The sequence below is a fragment of the Canis aureus genome, chromosome 14 (genome assembly GCF_053574225.1).
Source record: "Canis aureus isolate CA01 chromosome 14, VMU_Caureus_v.1.0, whole genome shotgun sequence".
NCBI lineage: Eukaryota > Metazoa > Chordata > Mammalia > Carnivora > Canidae > Canis > Canis aureus.
The window spans coordinates 5,004,246-5,023,106 of NC_135624.1; the positions used below are offsets into that span (position 1 = coordinate 5,004,246).

General features: G+C 36.6%; 1 protein-coding gene across 20 annotated transcripts in view; it reads right to left on the minus strand.

The window, feature by feature from the left end:
- The window catches only part of RGS22 (regulator of G protein signaling 22), a 131,911-nt gene that overhangs the window by 86,074 nt on the left and 26,976 nt on the right, over window positions 1-18,861 (minus strand). For 19 of the 20 annotated variants that reach the window (XM_077846768.1, XM_077846770.1, XM_077846771.1 and 16 more), the window contains 5 exons: window positions 13,872-14,093; window positions 7,279-7,364; window positions 6,267-6,435; window positions 3,125-3,254; window positions 337-949 (listed from right to left, as the gene is read on the minus strand). In XM_077846768.1, the coding sequence (XP_077702894.1) occupies window positions 337-949; window positions 3,125-3,254; window positions 6,267-6,435; window positions 7,279-7,364; window positions 13,872-14,093 (1,220 nt within the window). The remainder of the gene's footprint in view (window positions 1-336; window positions 950-3,124; window positions 3,255-6,266; window positions 6,436-7,278; window positions 7,365-13,871; window positions 14,094-18,861) is intronic. The other variant, XM_077846769.1, reaches the window with a different exon arrangement.

Below are 18,861 nucleotides of genomic sequence, written 5' to 3' on the forward strand. Positions count from 1 at the left end.
TTATATAAAAATATAACACTATAAAAAAAATATAACACTACAATGTTATAAAAATAAAATAGAATGATTGATTTGAAAGCAGGTTTAGAATCTATGGGAAGAAACATTTTAGGAACCCAAACAATTGCCACTACTTGTATCTGAAAATTATAAAATCAAAGAACTAGTGAAATCACTATTACTATAATAAAATAAATGTTATTATTCATTCCTCTAAAAGTAGAAGTTACATTTTCATTTTTATTTCAGGCTTTCTGCCTGTGCTTAAATGACCCAAACTAATATTCCGTAATTAAAAAAAAAAAAAAAACTATTGAAAGTAAAAACTAGGCATACCTTTGATGTCTTCCGCGGTCCTTAAGAACTTTTAACCTCTCAATATCCATCCATAATGACCAATATCTCTCTCCTAAAGTACCTTTTATAAATTTCTTAAATCTTTCAAACTCCTTTCTATTGCCAATATCATAAGCTTTGTGAGACATATACCAATAAGCCCTGCTTTCTGGTCCAATGCTCTCACTCTTTGAATTTGCTCGTTCTAACATCTCTTTTGACTTTTCATTTGTGGTTTGAAATGTTTCACTTAAAACATTCCTGCCATGGAGAGGCTCAAAACCCTCCTCGAGCACCACTTCTGCTACTTTGTTGAAATTTATATAATCTGGACTTTCTGTAAGTGGCTCTTCAAAAATTTGATGAATTGCTACTCTCAAAATAAAGTCTATATAAGATGTTAAAAATTCTTCACATGTTGTGAAATGCAATGGAAGGCTTTCATCAGCATCCTGTTGCCTCTCAAGGTATATTCTTAGAAGGGCTTGAGAAGGAGTGTCTTGTACAGATACAGACCCATCTTCTTCTTCTTCAAAATGAGAAGTTAATCTAATGGTTTCAGATGAGTCCCTTTTTGTCCTTGGGTGAATTCTATCATCGAAGATAAAGCTTTCTGTAATAAATCATAAAAGGCTATTAGATCAGATATGAATACAAAGTTATTTTTAGTATTAACCAGATGTTGCAGAGCCAGCATGGTAAGTGGATTTGTCACAGGTAGTGACTTCAGGTAGCTTAAGGAGGAGTTCTGAAGCCACAGGTGGTACCAGTAGAGAAAAAACTGCCAGCAGGATTGGCCAGATAAGGTGGTAATAGTGGCAGATAAACTAAATATTTGACATCCTTAATACAGAGGATCTTCAAAAAGGCATCATACACTTCTAAAATGTAATGATTTAGGCTGACATAGAATGTCAATATGTAAAGGCCAAATCTATTAAATAATTAGAATATACACATTAAACAATTGTATGTATTCTAATATTTCAACCTGTAAGATAAAATAAAATTAGACAGGGCACCTGGGCGGATCAGTCAGCTAAGTGTCTACCTTTCACTCAGGTCCTGATCCGATCCTGAGACTGAGTCCCATGTGGGGGTGCCCTGCTCAGCAGGGAGTCTGCTGCTCCCTCTACCCCTGCCCCGTGCTCATGAGTGGTCTCTCACGCTCTCTCTCACGCTCCCTCTCACACTTGCTTTCTCTCTCTCAAATAAACGTTTAAAAATCTTAAAAATAAATAAATAAAGTTAGACAATCAGTAAACAGATCAGAACTGGAGTCATATCAGTAATTTAAAAAAATTCACTACTTTATAAGAAAGATTCAATTACTATCATACTTACAATCTACCATCAAAATGGCATAAGGTACTCATGAAGGCTCACAAATACAAACAGATTGTTTTCTAAATTTTCTAAAGACATAGTCTTTAGCTCCTGTTTTCTCCTTTAGAAATCAGTAAAATATCTGATGTGCTTTATCTCACATGGCAAATCTAACCCTTGAAATGCCATAGGGCAGGAAAACAGTTGTTATCTGTATCCCTCTTCAATAGCCATTTTCTCAGTAATAGATTTCAAATCCCAATGAGCTGGAAATATTTTATTATAATTTTTATTGAAAATGAAGATAAGGAGTTCCCCCTATATTAAAAGGCTAGACTTCTGTAAACCTACGAAAAGATACTGGGTATACAGCCAACCCCACAGAAGTGGAGGGAGAGAGAAAAGCTAACATTTCTGTTCACCACCTTCCTGCTACCCGTTCTTTTCCTGTTTACACTCTTCACTATCTTGGCTCTCTGATTTTCTACTTTACTATTTGGGGGAAACAGCGAGAAACCTATAAATTCACCTATTTTCAATTAAGGAGACTGTTATTCTCTATTCCTAGATTTAGATTCTAGAGAATCCAGATTTATTGTCCTCAGAGGTTGCTTACACTTTTCAAAAGAATTAGGTAAGAACTTAGTGCATTGCTAAGTTAATGACACCCATTTCTGGAAGTTTTCTTCTATATATATCTATGAAAAGTTGATATCATCCACAAAAGTTCCCCATGGTAGAAATATATCTGCTTTCTAAGGAGAAAAACAGTCTAACTTAGAAGAAAAACTCAAGTTGTATGAATATGCTTTTAAGAGGAGAGGACAGTTGCACCCACTTAAATTCAAATACTGAATAATAATTTGTAAACTGTCATAGGAAGTAGAGACAAGACAAACATTTACTGACTGCCCATGAGGCTCCAGGTGCTGGGCCAGGCCTTTACTGTATATTTAGTATGTATCGTTATTCTAATCTTACAGATGAAAAAAGCAAGGCTATCAAGTGAAATAACTTTAAAAAGTCACACAGCTAGCTAACAAGTATTAACCCATCTAAACCCACACTCTTTTTCCTATGTCAAGTTGCCTCTCAAAAAACAGTAGAGGGGCACCTTAGTGGCTCAGTCAGTTAAGCATCTGATTCTTGATTTTGGCTCAAGTCATGACGTGAGGATTGTGAGATGGAGCCCCATATTGCACTCTACACTCAGCAGGGAGTCTGCTTGAGATTCTCTCTCTCCCTCTCCCCTCCCTCTGCTTTCTCTTTCTCTCTCCCTCTCTCTCTCAAATAAATAAATAAATCTTTAAAAATAAAAACAGTAGAAAGTGAAGTGGGGGTGGGGTAGGGATGCAGATTATTTTTTCCCCCCAACCACAACGTATTGTACTGTAAGATTAGAACACCAGTTACAAAAGATTTAAAGAGGAGTTCTAAAATCATTCTTGTCCTTTCTGCTTACCAGAAATGGATGAAACAACTGGTGGTTCAGGTCTGCTGTGGAGTACACAAGATGGTAATGAAAATGTTGGTACTGTTTGCAAACTCTGTTTTCCTAATGCAAACCAATCTTTTGTTTGAGTATAGGAGCCCTAGGAAGAAAGGAGCACCTTTGTTTAATGTAAGATTAGCAGTGTTCTCCCAATCAGGAATCTCAACACATCATTATAACATTACATTTGCATAGTACACTATGAAAGGGAAAATCATGCCATGAAAGAAAAGAATGTTGTACACAGAAAAATTCATTAACTGAGAATAATGGGAAGGAAATTTCAACTCAGATTATTTGGATATAAGATGACGAAGGTAAAAATGAGCCCATACACATCAAATCCTTCACTCTTCCACCAGAAGCATGCACCTACCTCATGATTCCGTTACAGGTTCAAGACATCTAACTGTATCTTGGCAGTCCCATAGCTCATCCGTCATTGGCTGCCTCTTCTGCAAACTATTCCCATTTACAACTTTCAAATTATTTCCTCCCCCTAATTCTGTCCAATCTGATTCTGTGTTTTTTACAACACCTCCCTAACATGACAGACTTACTCTCAGGGGCACTAAAGACCTCCCCACGCTCAACTGCCCCTTTGCCTTAGATTTCAGTTTTCACAGCTTTGCTTGGATTCTATGCTTCCTGAAGACTGATTCCTGACTCCATCTGCCCCTGCATGTAGCCTTCAATTTTTCCTGTACCTCTGAGCCAGCTGACCCAATTCCCAAGCTGACCCTCAGCTTTCAGAACCCCAGTCCTGAGAAGCCCTCTTCTCAGCTTTCCTGAGAAAATTGCTCTGCCTGCCTTTCTCAGTAACATCCTCATGATCTTTCTAAGATAATCCAAACTGTTCAACAAAAGCAGAGAAAGGAGTGTCTCGTTTCTCCTTTCTCCAACTGAGTCAGCTGGGTGACCCTTAGCCTCAGAAAGACTCACAAAAGAGGCAGGGCTCAAATGGAATAGATGTTGTTCTCTGACTATGATACAGAATTAAGCAGGGCAGGTCAGGCCACACAATGAGACCAAAAAGCAAGAGAGAGAAATGAAAAGTGTCACATATAGATTGTTACTGCCCCTCTTAGAAGAAAGGTTTCCTGTGTGGATAAAAACTTTTAAAGACTCTAATTTCCTTTTGGTCCCTTTTTTCCTCCTTTAAAACCAAGTCATTTATTATTTATTTTTTCCAAGCCATTTATTATTAATTACAGATTCATTCAACATGTATTTATTGAGTGACTACTCTATTCCAAGCAGTATCCTAAGCACTGAGAGAAGACCCAAATAATGAAGAACTATCAGGGAACTGAGAGAGGCCAATAAACAAAAGTCCTTGCTATTTCAAGTGCACGAAAAAGATTGCAGATTAAAAATTAGAAGTAGTAAGTAATCAGACATAAACATAGGTAACTAGTCCACCTAATGTGCTTAAGAGATGAATCAATTGCTTGTGTTTAGATGGTATAATGAAGACTCACAGAAATATTACCAACTGTCATCACAAAAATTAATCTTTGTCTACAGTCATGATTTAAATGATTGAAAGGCTCAAAGAATTTTGAATCCTCAAAATTCAAAAGCTATTAAGAAGACATTAGTGGGGCAACTGGGTGGCTCAGTGGGTTGAACATCCACCACTTGATTTTGGCTCAGGGTGGTGAGATCAAGCCTCATGTCAGGTTCCATGCTCAGCTAGGAGTATGCTTGTTCCTCTCCCTCCTCCTCTCCCCTTCCCCTCACTCACTGTCTCTCTTTAAAATAAATAAATAAATAAACAAATAAATAAATCTTTTTAAAAAAGATATTAAATAGTTAACGTATTACTCAAGTGGACAGAAATGAGTTTTTTCATCATAGAAAATAGCAAAAGTAAACTAGTTTAAGTTTTACTCTCTTATATTCAACTTAATTTACATGTAAGGAATCAGATCTTGTTTCCCTAAATTGATTCTTCCCATTGTATGTTTACTGACCTGTACTACCAGTACGTATTTTTATGACATTCTTGATATTTCTATAATACATAGGTTAACAGAAAAAAAAAAATACTTAAAAATAAGTATAAGAGAGAAGTAAAACATGCTTTTAGTACATCCCTAGCATTAGCTCATTGGAAATAATGCAAGTGGCAAAATTTCAAACATTTTTCCCAAATATTACAGATAGAAATGCCAAACTACAAAATTAAACAGAAACTATACATGAAAAAAAAGTGCTCAGGTAAGATAGATTAAGTCTATCTATTCCAACAGAGATGGCAAATAGTTTTCCTTTTGTACGACATCTTTGATCAATTGGAAGTGCTTGCCTAGAGGGCTGTGTTGAAAAGAATTTGGAACCAAGTCCTAGCTCAGCAGGAAAATTGCCATGATTGATTAGCAATGTCTGTCATGAATGGAAACTAAGAGAAGAGCAACACATGGGCCACATATTTGCAATTCCTGGTTTTGTACAGATTGTATATAGGAAATGTGTTCCCAGAAAGAAGACCTGACAATTAGAATTCAGAGATCAAACAATGTTTTTTATTACACCATGACTATCCAAAAGGACATTTGATTCTAGGTTAGATCTCTTTAAATGCACACTGACAACCCAACATTTCTCCATGGAGGAGAAATGATTATCAGATAACCATTATCAGAAATGATTATCTGATAACCATTATCAGAATTTATCTGATAATGGTTAAACAGTAATGCATTTTTACTACTGAGGAATAATCTTGACAACAGGGAGGAGAAGACCCAATTTGCCATCATTTGGTACAAAAAATTGTAGACTCCAAATAGTGAAAATTTTAAAAGTGAACAATGAAACCATGGATATAATTCAAGGTATCCTTTCTTGCTTTCCAGGTGACACCGAGCATGTTCTTCAGTCTTGCATTTGTTCCTCTGTACACATGAGGAATATAATACCAATTACATTTCAGGTGAAAGAGTACAGAGCAAAGGAGTCAGCATAAACCCACAAAAAGTTTTGCTAAATCTGCCTTAAAAGTACTTGAAGTCATTTCCCCTGTTCAAGTGGTACAAATGAAATTCCTCCCCCTAAAATGAGAAGTCTTTTGAAGTGCCAAGTCATGAAGATACACTCATACTTTTACCTCGCCAAGAGAAATGTAGAACTTTTTCATAATTATAACATTGTCTTCTTCAACAACAGGTGGTGGTGGACTGGGTGGTTTTCTCAGGACCCAGGGAGAAAATTCTGTATTGACTGTGATGTTCATGCCGGATCCACTCCATCTTACTTGTGAGACCAATTTGGCTAATCTGCATTTTAGAAATCATACAAATTTGAAGTAAGTTTCAAATATAGAGAATTCAGAAAAGAAAACCTAAAATTTTCTTTTTTCAAGTCAATCTCCTCCCTCTGCACGATTCTCTTAGGATCTGCTAAAATTAATGGCTTATTCACAGAACTATTAATTAATAACTATTCTGTTCTAATTTATTTTACTGTTTTTTTTAAATGGTGGTTCTAAGTATATGTCAAATTTTAGTAAAATTTCAGAATATTTAGGTACTTACACATTAAAAGTCAGGGAACATAAAAGAAAAACTTGGCCCACTTACAATATTTTTTCATGACATACTTATATTTGTTTTTTTAACAGCCTGCACATAAATACCATTATCACAAGTAGATAATTTTAAAACCATAATGATCAAGAAGCACAACTGAGGTACATTTATTAGGTACTATTTCTGTGAGAACTCTTTGGAAAAGTGAAGTGATTTTTACAAATGCTCTGTCATTCAGAAACCATAGCAGGTGAGATACAAACGCTAGTGGGTTTTTTTTTTTTTTTAAAGATTTTATTTATTTATTCATGAGAGACACAGAGAGAGAGAGAGAGAGAGAGGCAGAAACACAGGTAGAGGGAGAAGCAGGCTCCATGTAGGGAGCCTGACGTGGGACTCGATCCCGGGTCTCCAGGATCACACCCTGGACTGAAGGCGGCGCTTAAACCGCTGAGCCACCCGGGCTGCCCAATGCTAGTGGGTTTTAAAGTATACAGTTTTATTAAGAACGTACAGAAAAATGATTATTGGTGAAAAAAAAAAAAAAACCCAGGCAATTAAAAAATAGGCTTGCTGATGGGGCTACAGTACCTGTATTCAAAGTAACAATCACTTTCCAGAAATGCTGGAAGTCTTTCTTTTTTGATCCACTCAATACCTTCTTCACGACTGAGACACTATTAGAGAGCAGGTGAAAAAGGAAACGAGTCAAAGAAAATCACCTTTCCAAACAATTAAGAGCACTAGAGCAATAATGACCTCTAGCTATTACCAGGAGCCCCTGCCTCTATCTTCTGTGTGCACGAGAGAAAGCAGAACCTCTGAGTCACACATTTGAAGCCACTGCTTACCTTCTGGCATTATTCTCTCAACAGCCCTGCGTCAATGATTAACCCCATTTTACAGATTAACAAACTGAATCCAGAGGAGTCAAGTAACTTATTGAGGGAGACGTATGAGGAAAAAAGTCATGCTCGGTTTTTTCACAGTCACAAAATGGGTTAAAAGTAATCACAAACCAAAAAAAGAGCTAACCAGACACTTGGTAAGGCCACTATGGTCACTCTCTACAGGCCCCTGCCCTTCCAATTTTAGAAAATTGTTAAATGTTTAACATCCCGGGTCACTCTCCTGGGGACACTAAGGTTAATAAGAAAGATAAGGTCCCACCTTTAATGAGTTTACAGGTAATTCAATAAGCAATAGTAGTAGAGAGCAGTGAGTGCAGCAAGTTCGGGCTTCTATGGAAGGGCCCTCAGGCACTAAACCTAGCAAAGGTTTCTCAAAGAACATGCCACTCAATCTTTGACGTGACACATGATTAGCTTGGTAAAGAGGAGATCAGGAGAGGAAGCAAAGATAATTTTAGTATGACTAGATCGCAGGGTGAGATCTCAGGAAAGGAGGGAAGCAAGCTGGAGAAGCCGGCAGGCCTAATTATGAATTATCCTTTAGATGACATTAAGGAGTTTAGATTTTGTGTGGAAGTTGTGAGAGCCAGCTTAAGAGTTCCTGAGCTGCTGTTCATTCTATATTTCCTCACTATCAATTCTCTTTTGTCTTATATTCACTTTTTCCCCAGAATTCTAAAGAACGTCCATACTTTGCCCACTCCACAAATGCTACTGGATAAGTGAAACAACCAGTGAAGCACAAGTCTGAGGCAAGTGTGTCTGCATTTATGTGACTTCCATTGATTATCTGCTCAAGCAACAGTTGGGCTGTGATATTAACATCAGTCAACACAGACCACTGTGAACTCCAGAGAGGAAATTAAAGGCCCACAGAGTAGTGCTGCCAACATCTGACAAGCTGATGTTCTTGAGCATGCACCTGTGCTCAACACTGCTTGCAGATGGCATGAAGTCATTAGGCTCCCCAAGGATGGAAAACTGAGGGAACAATGGTTTCCTTCTGTTCAGCCCAAAATACCTATTTGCTCTCCCCAAAGATTATCTTCCGGGTAATGAGAAAAACAAACAAAAAACAGAAGAAACTTTGGAAGCAGGCAGCACCTGAACAGTAGCATCTTGTTGATGGTCTTATTACTTATGAGTGAGATGTGAAGGACACTTGGATCCCGTAGTCAGAAAACGAGAAAAATTAAGGCCATCCCACCTAAAGTTTAGCATTAGCACAAGTACAGCCATCTTAGGCCCCTGTGAATAAGAGCTGAACTTTATGGGAAAAACTGCAGAATGTCCTCAATGTCCTCGGCAGAGAATCCCATATCAGAAAGACAACAGAGCCCACGCCTGTGGTAGAAAATCCCATATTAGAGTGAGAACAGAGCTCAATGCCCTTGAAAGCCCCATATCAGAATGTAAACAGAACTTGAGAAATTCCTCCACCCCTTCTGAAAATCCCCTAGACCAGCCTATAAAAAACCCAGCTGTAACCCACTTCGGGGTCCAAGTCCCTGCTCCGCTGTGTCGGGTGTACTTGGACCCAAGCTCGAGCTTGCTAATAAACCCTCGTGCGCTTGCATCGGTGTCAGCTCCTTGGTGGTTTCTCGCATTTGTAATCTTGGGCACAAGTGGCACAGAAATAGACACATAGATCAGTGGACTATATAATAGCTCAGAAACTCTCCTTTGTATGGTCAGGTAATCTTTGATAAATGAGGCAAGAATATACAATGGAGAAAAGACAGTCTCTCCAATAAATGGTGCTGTGAAAGCTGGACAGCAGCATGCAAAAGCATGAAACTGGACTACTTTCTTACACCAGACACAAAAATAAACTCAAAATGGATTTAAATGTGAAAACTGAAACCATAAAACTCCTAGAAGAAAAACATAGGTAGTAATTTCTTTGACATTGGCCATGGAAACGTTTTTCTAGGGATACCGCCTCAGGCAAGGGAAACAAAAGCAAATTAAAATACTAAGATTACACCAAAATAAAAAGCTTTTGCACAGCAAAGAAAACCGTCAATAAAACAAAAAGGCACCTACTGAATGGGAGGAGATACTTGCAAATAGTATATCCAGTGAGGGCTTAATATCCAGAATATATAAAGAATTTATACAACAACATCAAATAAACAATCCAATTAAAAAATAGAAAGGGAATCCCTGGGTGGCTCAGCGGTTTAGCGCCTGCCTTCGGGCCAGGGTGTGATCCTGGAGTCCCGGGATTGAGTCCCACCTCAGGCTCCCTGCATGGAGCCTGCTTCTCCCTCTGCCTGTGTCTCTGCCTCTCTGCGTGTGTCTTTCATGAATTAAAAAAAAAAAAAAAAAATTCTTAAAAAAAAATAGGCAGAGGACTCTGGAAAATAGTATGGAAGTTCTTCAAAGACTTAGAAATAGAACTACCAAAAAAAAAAAAAAAAAAAAGAAAGAAATAGAACTACCCTATGATCTAGCAATTGTACTACTAGGTATTTATCCAAAGGATACAAAAATAATAATTTTAAGGGATACATTCTTCCCATGTTGTGCCCAAGATTGCGAATGCGAGAAACCACCAAGGAGCTGACACCGATGCAAGCGCACGAGGGTTTATTAGCAAGCTCGAGCTTGGGTCCAAGTACACCCGACACAGCGGAGCAGGGACTTGGACCCCGAAGTGGGTTACAGCTGGGTTTTTTATAGGCTGGTCTAGGGGATTTTTCAGAAGGGGTGGAGGAATTTCTCAAGTTCTGTTTACATTCTGATATGGGGCTTTCAAGGGCATTGAGCTCTGTTCTCACTCTAATATGGGATTTTCTACCACGGGCATAGGCTCTGTTGTCTTTCTGATATGGGATTCTCTGCCGAGGACATTGAGGACATTCTGCAGTTTTTTTTTCATTCACAGGGGCCTAAGATGGCTGTACTTGTGCTAATGCTAAACTTTAGGTGGGATGGCCTTAATTTTTCCTCGCCTCCACATACTACCAATAGTGTTTTGATTACTACAGCTTTGTAATATATCTTGAAATATGGGATTTTGATACCTCCAGGTTTGTTCTTTTTTATATATATATATATATATTTTATTTATTTATTCATAGAGACACACACACACACACAGAGAGAGGCAGAGATACAGGCAGAGGGAGAAGCAGGCTCCATGCAGGGAGCCCGATGTGGGACTCGATCCAGGGTCTCCAGGAACACGCCCTGGGCTGCAGGCGGCGCTAAACCGCTGCGCCACCGGGGCTGCCCAGGTTTGTTCTTTCTTGAGATTGCTTTGGCTATGCAGGGTCTCTGGTGGCTCCATACAAATTTTTGTATTATTTGTTCTAGTTCTGTGAAAAACATAGTTGGTATTCTGAGAGGGACTGCATTAAATCTGTAGCCTGCTTTGGATAATACGGGCATTTTAACAATATTGGTTCTTCCAATTCATGAGCATAAAATATCTTGCCATTTGTATCTTCTTCAATTTTTTTCATCAGTGTTTTATAGTTTTCAGAGTATAGGTCTTTCACCTCCTTGCTTAGGTTTATTCCTAGGTATTTTATTATTTTGGTGCAATTGTAAATGGTATTGTTTTCTTCTGCTACTTCATTTTTAGTGTATAGAAATGCAACAGATTTTTTGGAACTCTTGTGTAGAATTTATTTTATATAAAAACTGAACCATATTATATACTTTAATTTACAACTTGATTTTTCCTTTGAACAATACAACATGTGCATCTATCTCATCAGGACAATAGACACAGTTCAAACACATTCTTTCTAATAGTCATATAATATTCCATAGTTCTTCTATTGATAAACATATAATATATTTATACTACTGGTCAATGCTGCAATCAGCTCCTATATATACACATTTATTTGTATGGAATAAAAATCCCAAAGTGGCTTTCCAGGCATAAGTCACAGTATTTTTAAGTTTTATCAATTTTGTCAGATTAATCCCCAAAGATTGTAGCAATTAATATTCTACCAACACTAGATGTTATTATTTTTTAAAGTTGTAGGCTAATTTCACATATGATGAGCACTGCGTGTTAGATGCAACTGATGAATTATTGAATTCTACATCTGAAACTAATGATGTTATATGTTGGCTAATTGAATTTTAAAAAATTATATGCCAGTTTAACATCTTAAAAAATGGTATCTGGCTGTACTTACAATTTGCAATTTGTTAAATTTACAATTTATGATAATTTGTGTGATTAAATATATTTTTATCTGCTCATTTTCTATTTTAATTCCACTCTTATAAATAGTTTGTTGAATTACTTCAATTATTTTATTGGACTACTTGTCTTTTTCTTGGATAAGATTGGTAAGAAATTAAGTAAAATACTTTTCCTCATACTTGCAAAACTTTTTTTCTAAATCATTGGTTTTTAACTTAGTATCATTTTCTAACATGTGAAATAATTTTGGTGTCCAGGTTTGTTTTTTGATTATTTTGAGGACTCTGGAGTCCTTTAACTTCATTGGGGGGGGGGGGGGGTGACTCACATGCTAAGTTTACATTAAAATTTTCCTGGATTTTGTTGTAATACTCCAGTTTAAAAAACCATTTAAGTTATTTATTAATTCGCAAATAAAGACAATTTAGTTTACTCTTGCAAATTGATAGTAATTACATTCATTGTGTTTAAACTCTGTCGAGGAAATCTAAAATAATTTTGAATTAGCTTAAAGATATACTTTTTCTTTTCTTATGATCTAATGGAAATGGTTATAGTATTTCCATGTACAGTGTTTATTATTGGTTTTGGATAGCCTTTAACAAGTTTAAGCAATTTATTTTTTAATGAGTTTTTATTAGGTGTGAGTTGTGTGAAATGCAACAGATTTATGTTTACTAATTTTGTATCCTACAACTTTACTGAATTTATTCATCAGTTCTAGTAGTCTTTTGGTGGGGTCATCTGCAGATATTCAAAGTTATACTTCTTCCTTACCAATCTAGATGCCTTTTATTTCTTTGTCTTGCCTGATTGCTTTGGTAGGACTTCCAGTACCATGTTGAATAAAAGTGGTGAGAGGGGATATCCTTGTCTTATTCCTAATCCTAGAGGTAAAGCTCTCAATTTTTCCCCATTGGGGATGATGTTAGCTGTTGGTTTTTCACATATGGTTTTTATTATGTTGAGGTATGTTCCCTCTAAAACTACTTTGTTAAGTTTTTATCATGAATGAATGTTAACAATTTATATGGTGCTTTATAGTTCAGAATATTTTCTTTTTTAAAAAATATTATTTATTTATTTATTTATTTATTCAGAGAGAGAGAGAAAAGCAGAGACAAAGGCAGAGGGAGAAGCAGGCTCCATGCAGGGAGCCCAATGTGGGACTCGATCCCGGATCTGCAGGTGGCGCTAAACCGCTGCGCCACCGGGGCTGCCCCCAGAATATATTTTCTTGTTTAAACTTCAAAACAAGGCTATAACATAGTTTTTTATTTTTAGTATTTATAAAAGTATCTTAAATACTATTATCATTAATGTACTTAATTTGATGAAAGTAAACAAGAAAAACAAATAAACTGGAATTCAGTAAAAGACACATTGAAGAACTTTCAGGCTGGAAAAGAGCTATGTTGTAATTTTTGAATATATTTTAGCCTAGTTCCATCAGACACTTCAAATCATGGAAAATATTAAACATTCATTTTATTTTCAATTGAGCCACATAACAAACCTAAGTAGTAGGTAGCAAAGGCATCATTTGACAGGTGATGAAAATAAGGTTCATCAAAATGACTTGTTCAAGAACACAGCTAATAAGTTAAAGTGCCAAGGTTAGAACCAAGGGTTGTTGTTGTTAATCTCATGCTAAGGAGACAAAATCCAAAATCTGAGAGCAGAAATAAGGCCAGGGAGGTCAGAGTTACATAGTGTAACTTGAGGGTCAGAAGTCATAATTCCCAGCTGCTTTGTCAGGATAGAATCCAAATCAGATAAATTCACTGTATACCCACATTTTCTAGAATGCATACAAACTATAAAGGATACTCAAATTTCTACTGCTCCAAATGAACCTGATATCCTAAATATTCAAAGGAAATTATATGAATCTTCTCATACTGAAAATCAAACTGCTAGATTAAATTGGCCATTTGACATGAATGATACAGTAACTAACAAATATGATGATGTAAAAGTACAATAAAACTTAATAAATATAGTTACATTTCAGAAGGCCAAGCCCAAGAGACTTCATGTTAGTCTTATTTAATGCTTTATCTACCTAGGAAGATACAAACTCAAATATACTTTCTTACCATAATATTGTAGTTGACGTTAATGGCCTCATCTTCATAGGGGGCATTCATCTGAACAGGTTTAATATCATTCTTTCCTTTCCTTACAACATCATAGATGGGATTTCGAGGTTGCTGGTTTCGAAGAATTTTTTTCAGTTGCTTTTCTAGAAGTTGTGGAGCATTGTTAACTATTTCAAAAACTCCATAATCCACATTAAATCTAACTGCCTCTGAAAAGGTCTGCAAAACAAATTTGTGGAAATCTTAAATTTTTATAAAGCAGAAACTCACTGTCTCCAAGACAACTTGACAGTTAATATAAGCATATATACATACACAAACTTTTGTGTACTTAATCATTAGCTCTTCTCTTCTAGGAGCTTGGAAATCTCTTGACTACAGATAAGGGAACCCATTTTATCCTTCCTTTCCAATGTACTTATGGCAAGAACTAAGGATGTATTATGGCAGAAAGTCCCTTTGCATAAACATCTTACCCTTGTGTTTCTTTGGAACTGGAAAGAAATACACACCTGGTCTCTATGAAGCAATGTTACTCTTAGGAGGGGGTGGATTACTAGGGAAGAAAGAGTAAAGGAAGAAGAAATAACACTCCCCTTATCTCTTTCATCCCCAGGAGCCATGAAAGCTAAAGTCTCCCCTGCTCAAAAGGATAAAATTAAATACAATGTGTTCTTCATTTAAGACCATTTCAACACCATTCCTTTCACTGTGGAAAAAAAAAAAAAAGAGAGAGAGAGAGTTGAAGGCAATAACATTTCTGAGCTTTTCTCAGTAATTACTAAATGCTGCCAACTTTTATTTAAAGTCAGTCAGTTAATATACAATAGTCAGGAGTCTTGAGCTTGAATGACAGCTTGCCATTAAGTAGCTCTGTGACTCTGAGTAAATCATTAAACATGTTTGGGGCCTCCATCTCCATAACATATAAATAATGGATTGGCTGTCTTTTCCCATTTTGTCCTCCAAATCTAGAATCAGGTTTCTTTTTTCAGAATATGAACTTATTTTAGAATACCTTTAGTGAACCATGTATTCATGTGGATTAGTTTATATATTTTTAGCCAGGTAGTAGAAGATATCCAGCCCTTCCCCTTGGATCAATAACCATCCTAGGGAGAGCATCAATTCTTTCAAATTTTACTAAGAGATAACTAGACATACTATAATTAAAATTTAATAATGGCAGGATGTCATAAAATTGGAGTTAGAAATATATATGTGCATATGTATAAATATTCATATCTGTGTATATATATATATATGTATATATATATATTCTTCTAATGTCAGATAACATCACATCTCTAAAGTCTGATGGTCTCCCCTCCTAAGGAATTTAAAGTGCACGAACAATAGAGTTCAATATGAATGTCAGTCTACAGGCCTGCAGGCCTCAGGACTAAGATTTCCCTTCAAAAATGACAAATAATAGCTCAATGGACAAATAACAACAATTACCAATAAATTGTGTATAAGGTTTCTTCAATAAATACACTTAATTGCATCTGTCTTTCAAACATGAGATTCAAACAGGCATCACTTACCTGAATGTCAAATACTATCTCTGAATTACACTATCACTAGATTAAACAGATAAATGAGTCTGCTGATATCAGAGACAAGATTCAACTGGTAGGAGAAAGGAACTGAATTAAACTTGGGAGAGAACAGACATAAAACATTAATTTATGTTATTATGTATTTATGGGGAGGGGGAAGTGGTGCCGTAGATTGCAGAAGACCATCTGGAAAAGATTTCTTCTAGTACTGAGGATCCAAGGAACAATAGAGCAGGTTTGGCCTTTATTTGTTTTCCTTTTTTCTGTCTCCTACCCTCACACCTGGTAGACAGAGGAACACAAAACTGTGATAATCCAAAGCAAAGGATGCCAATTAGTTAGTTCTATGAAGAAATAAAATAGCTCCTGCTACACAAGTTTAAAAAAAAAAGGCTCCAATAAAATAAGTAAATAAATAAATAAATAGGACATGTGACACTGAGCCCCTCAGTAGCCAATGTTACCTACTCAGTAGGAAATGGTTACTGTACAGTTGGTATAAATAATAACAGTAACAAGAACCACTGTTTACTGGACATCTACCATGTGCCAGGAGTGTGACAGACACTTTAAATGCACTATCTGAATCCTTCCACATTCCTGTGATCACTTTTTATAGTAAGTGGACACTTAGGATGGTTATATGATGGGCCATGGATTCAGAACTGTAAAGTGCTGCATCAGGGCCATCGAAACAAGTCTATCTGGTCCCAAAGACAACATATTTCCCCTTCTTTACTATCATCTTGCCTCACATATGATAAAACTAGCATGTACTAACCACCTTCTCTAAGTCAGGCACTGTGCTAAGCAATAAGCCCACAAAAGTTAGTGGAACCGGGATTCAAACGAAGGTGTTTTACCAGTAAAGACACAGAGGCATGAAGCGGCATGGTGCATGTGGGTAATTTTAAGCAGTTCCATGCAGTTAGAATATAACTAGAATAGTCATAGTTGAAATAGTTAAAGGAACAGAGGAAAGACTTGAGGTAGACGAGGTGGATAAGACCAGATCATGGAAGGCTTTGCATGCCATTTTAAGAAGCATAGGCTTAAAAAAAAAAAAAAAAAAAAAAAAAAAAAAAAAAAAAAAAAAAAAAAGAAGCATAGGCTTATCTTGATCCTTTGGGAAATAGGGTGGAGTAGGAAAATCCTAAATTAGTAATATAATCTTATTTGGGCTTTAGGAAGAATCTCCCTGTAGCAGTCTGGAGTTTTGCTGGCTCTTGGGTTGGTGAGGTAGTATGCTTACATCCATAAGCAGAGCCATCACCATGCTCGGGGGAGGCTGGCCATTACCTCAGTGCTACTGCCATCATAGCCAGGTTTGGTGTGGTAATTATTAACTCTCTTGGGTGGGTTACTGTCCCCAGCATTCACAGGGGCTAGGGGCAGGTTTTAAGACAGGTAGTTAGCAATTACTTTCATTTTCAACTAACAAAGCAAAACTGAAGGTGAAAAAGGTTAGGGGATCTCTTCATGGATTTACAGCAAGTCCTCTAGTGAGCTCACTGTAGAATTCTGGGTTCATGACTACAAACTGCTTTAAACCCAGGGCTGATGCAGAATTTCAGTAGGTGTCAGCAGACGCTGTGGATTAGCTCACTTGGGATCTGTTCCAACTTCCTGAAATGCAGAATCTGGACGACTAAAAACTATATCACCCAGATCCTTTACAGTTCTGGTTTCATATGTGATTTAGATCCTGCTACTCTTATGCACGAAATACTTGAATTCTGAAGCAAGTCAAGTAAGGAAAGAGGCAGGATCTGTCCATCCTGAGGAAGGAAAAGTCAGGGCATAAGCAGATGAAAGTGAAGATCTTTCCACATTGCACAGAAGTATTTTAACAAAACAAAACAAAGACAACAGAAGGAAAGCTATAATTAATTGTGTTCATGATTAAATGACATGACCCTATTTACTTTTTTAAAAAGAGATGTAGCTAAAATATTTACAATTTTAAACTTAAGAATTTATCTCAGTGGAACTGAAATGTGATAGAGCCTTTGCCATGGCGAAATAAGTGTTTTCCTTCTTCAAAAGCCATGATTTCCAGTGGATCTCTAGAGGTCCTTAACACCACAGTGATTCCAGGTTTATAAAATGGGCAAATAACTGATTCAAAGTTTCCCCTAGTTCACTTATTTCAGCAAAAACAAAACATTTGAATGCCCTAGTGCCAATTGGTGTCCCAAGCAAAGAGGATATAAGTTGAATAAAACACTGTTTCTGCCCTTGCAGGAACAATACATGGTCATTCATTTTTCTCTATGATGAAGAGATTCAACAAAAAATGAAATACTTTGAATTTGTATAACATGCAAATGCTGAAGAGGAAATCTGTCCACAGAGACTATGGTAGTAATACTAGAGTATTTTATCTAGTTTAGTTATTGTACTTTAAAAGGGATTTGGCTAAACTAGAATCTATCCAGAAAAGGATACGTAGAATTATTAAATGGAAGCAATATTGAGTAAAATTACTTTGTTTTTCTAAGATTTTTTTAATCATAAAAGGGATTTTAATTAAACAATCCCAAGGTGCCTTCCATATTTGATACTCCATTGGACTATGATGGTCTCTCAGGAAAAAAATGAGTATCTTCTGCTTTCGAATAAGATCATCCAATTCCACTCCTTTGTTATTCTACTCATTTATTCCATAAGTATTTATTGAATCCTTGTTAAATGAGATATCATGATAGATGATATACTGCTACATTGAGTGAGCCAATCCAGAGCATTCTCTACAAAGCCCCAAATGAATAAGACACAGATCTGTCCTCAGGTCATGCTGATCCAAGAGAAGAAAGATACGTAAATACACAGAGACAGAAAGACTCCTCCTGCAAGGCAATGAGCTCCACAGTGGGCACATAAAGTGAAATCATGTTTAGTCAAAATTATCCCTTGAAATCCTTGAAAATACCCATAAGTTACAATGTTGTCCTACCTCTCAAGAAGCTGTTCAGAGTTTTTCCTCTGGTATTGAAATTGGTCATGGATTCTTCAGTTAGGAATCATATGAAATGGAGGGCTTGTATTTAAAGCTCATGTTATACAGAGAGATGCATGTAATCTCCCTCAGCATGATCAGCTGACTACACTGGGAGAGGCAGCAGGAAGAGACCCCTGAAGGAACAGCAGATCCTCATCCCCACCTCACACCCTGTCAGGATGCTCATGGACTGGTATATGTGTGTTTATGGATTAGTACAACAGACAAAATCATCCTCACTCTTGAAATCACCATCACTCTCTCTACTGAACACAAATCATTCATTTTGAGTAATAACACACGTATTATTGATCAACTGCAAGTGGTCTGACATTGCTAAAACTTACTATTTAAGAGGGGAATAATAGGATATAAGCCTGGAGAGAAAGGCAAAGGATGAGTTCATCTAGGATTTTCTATTATA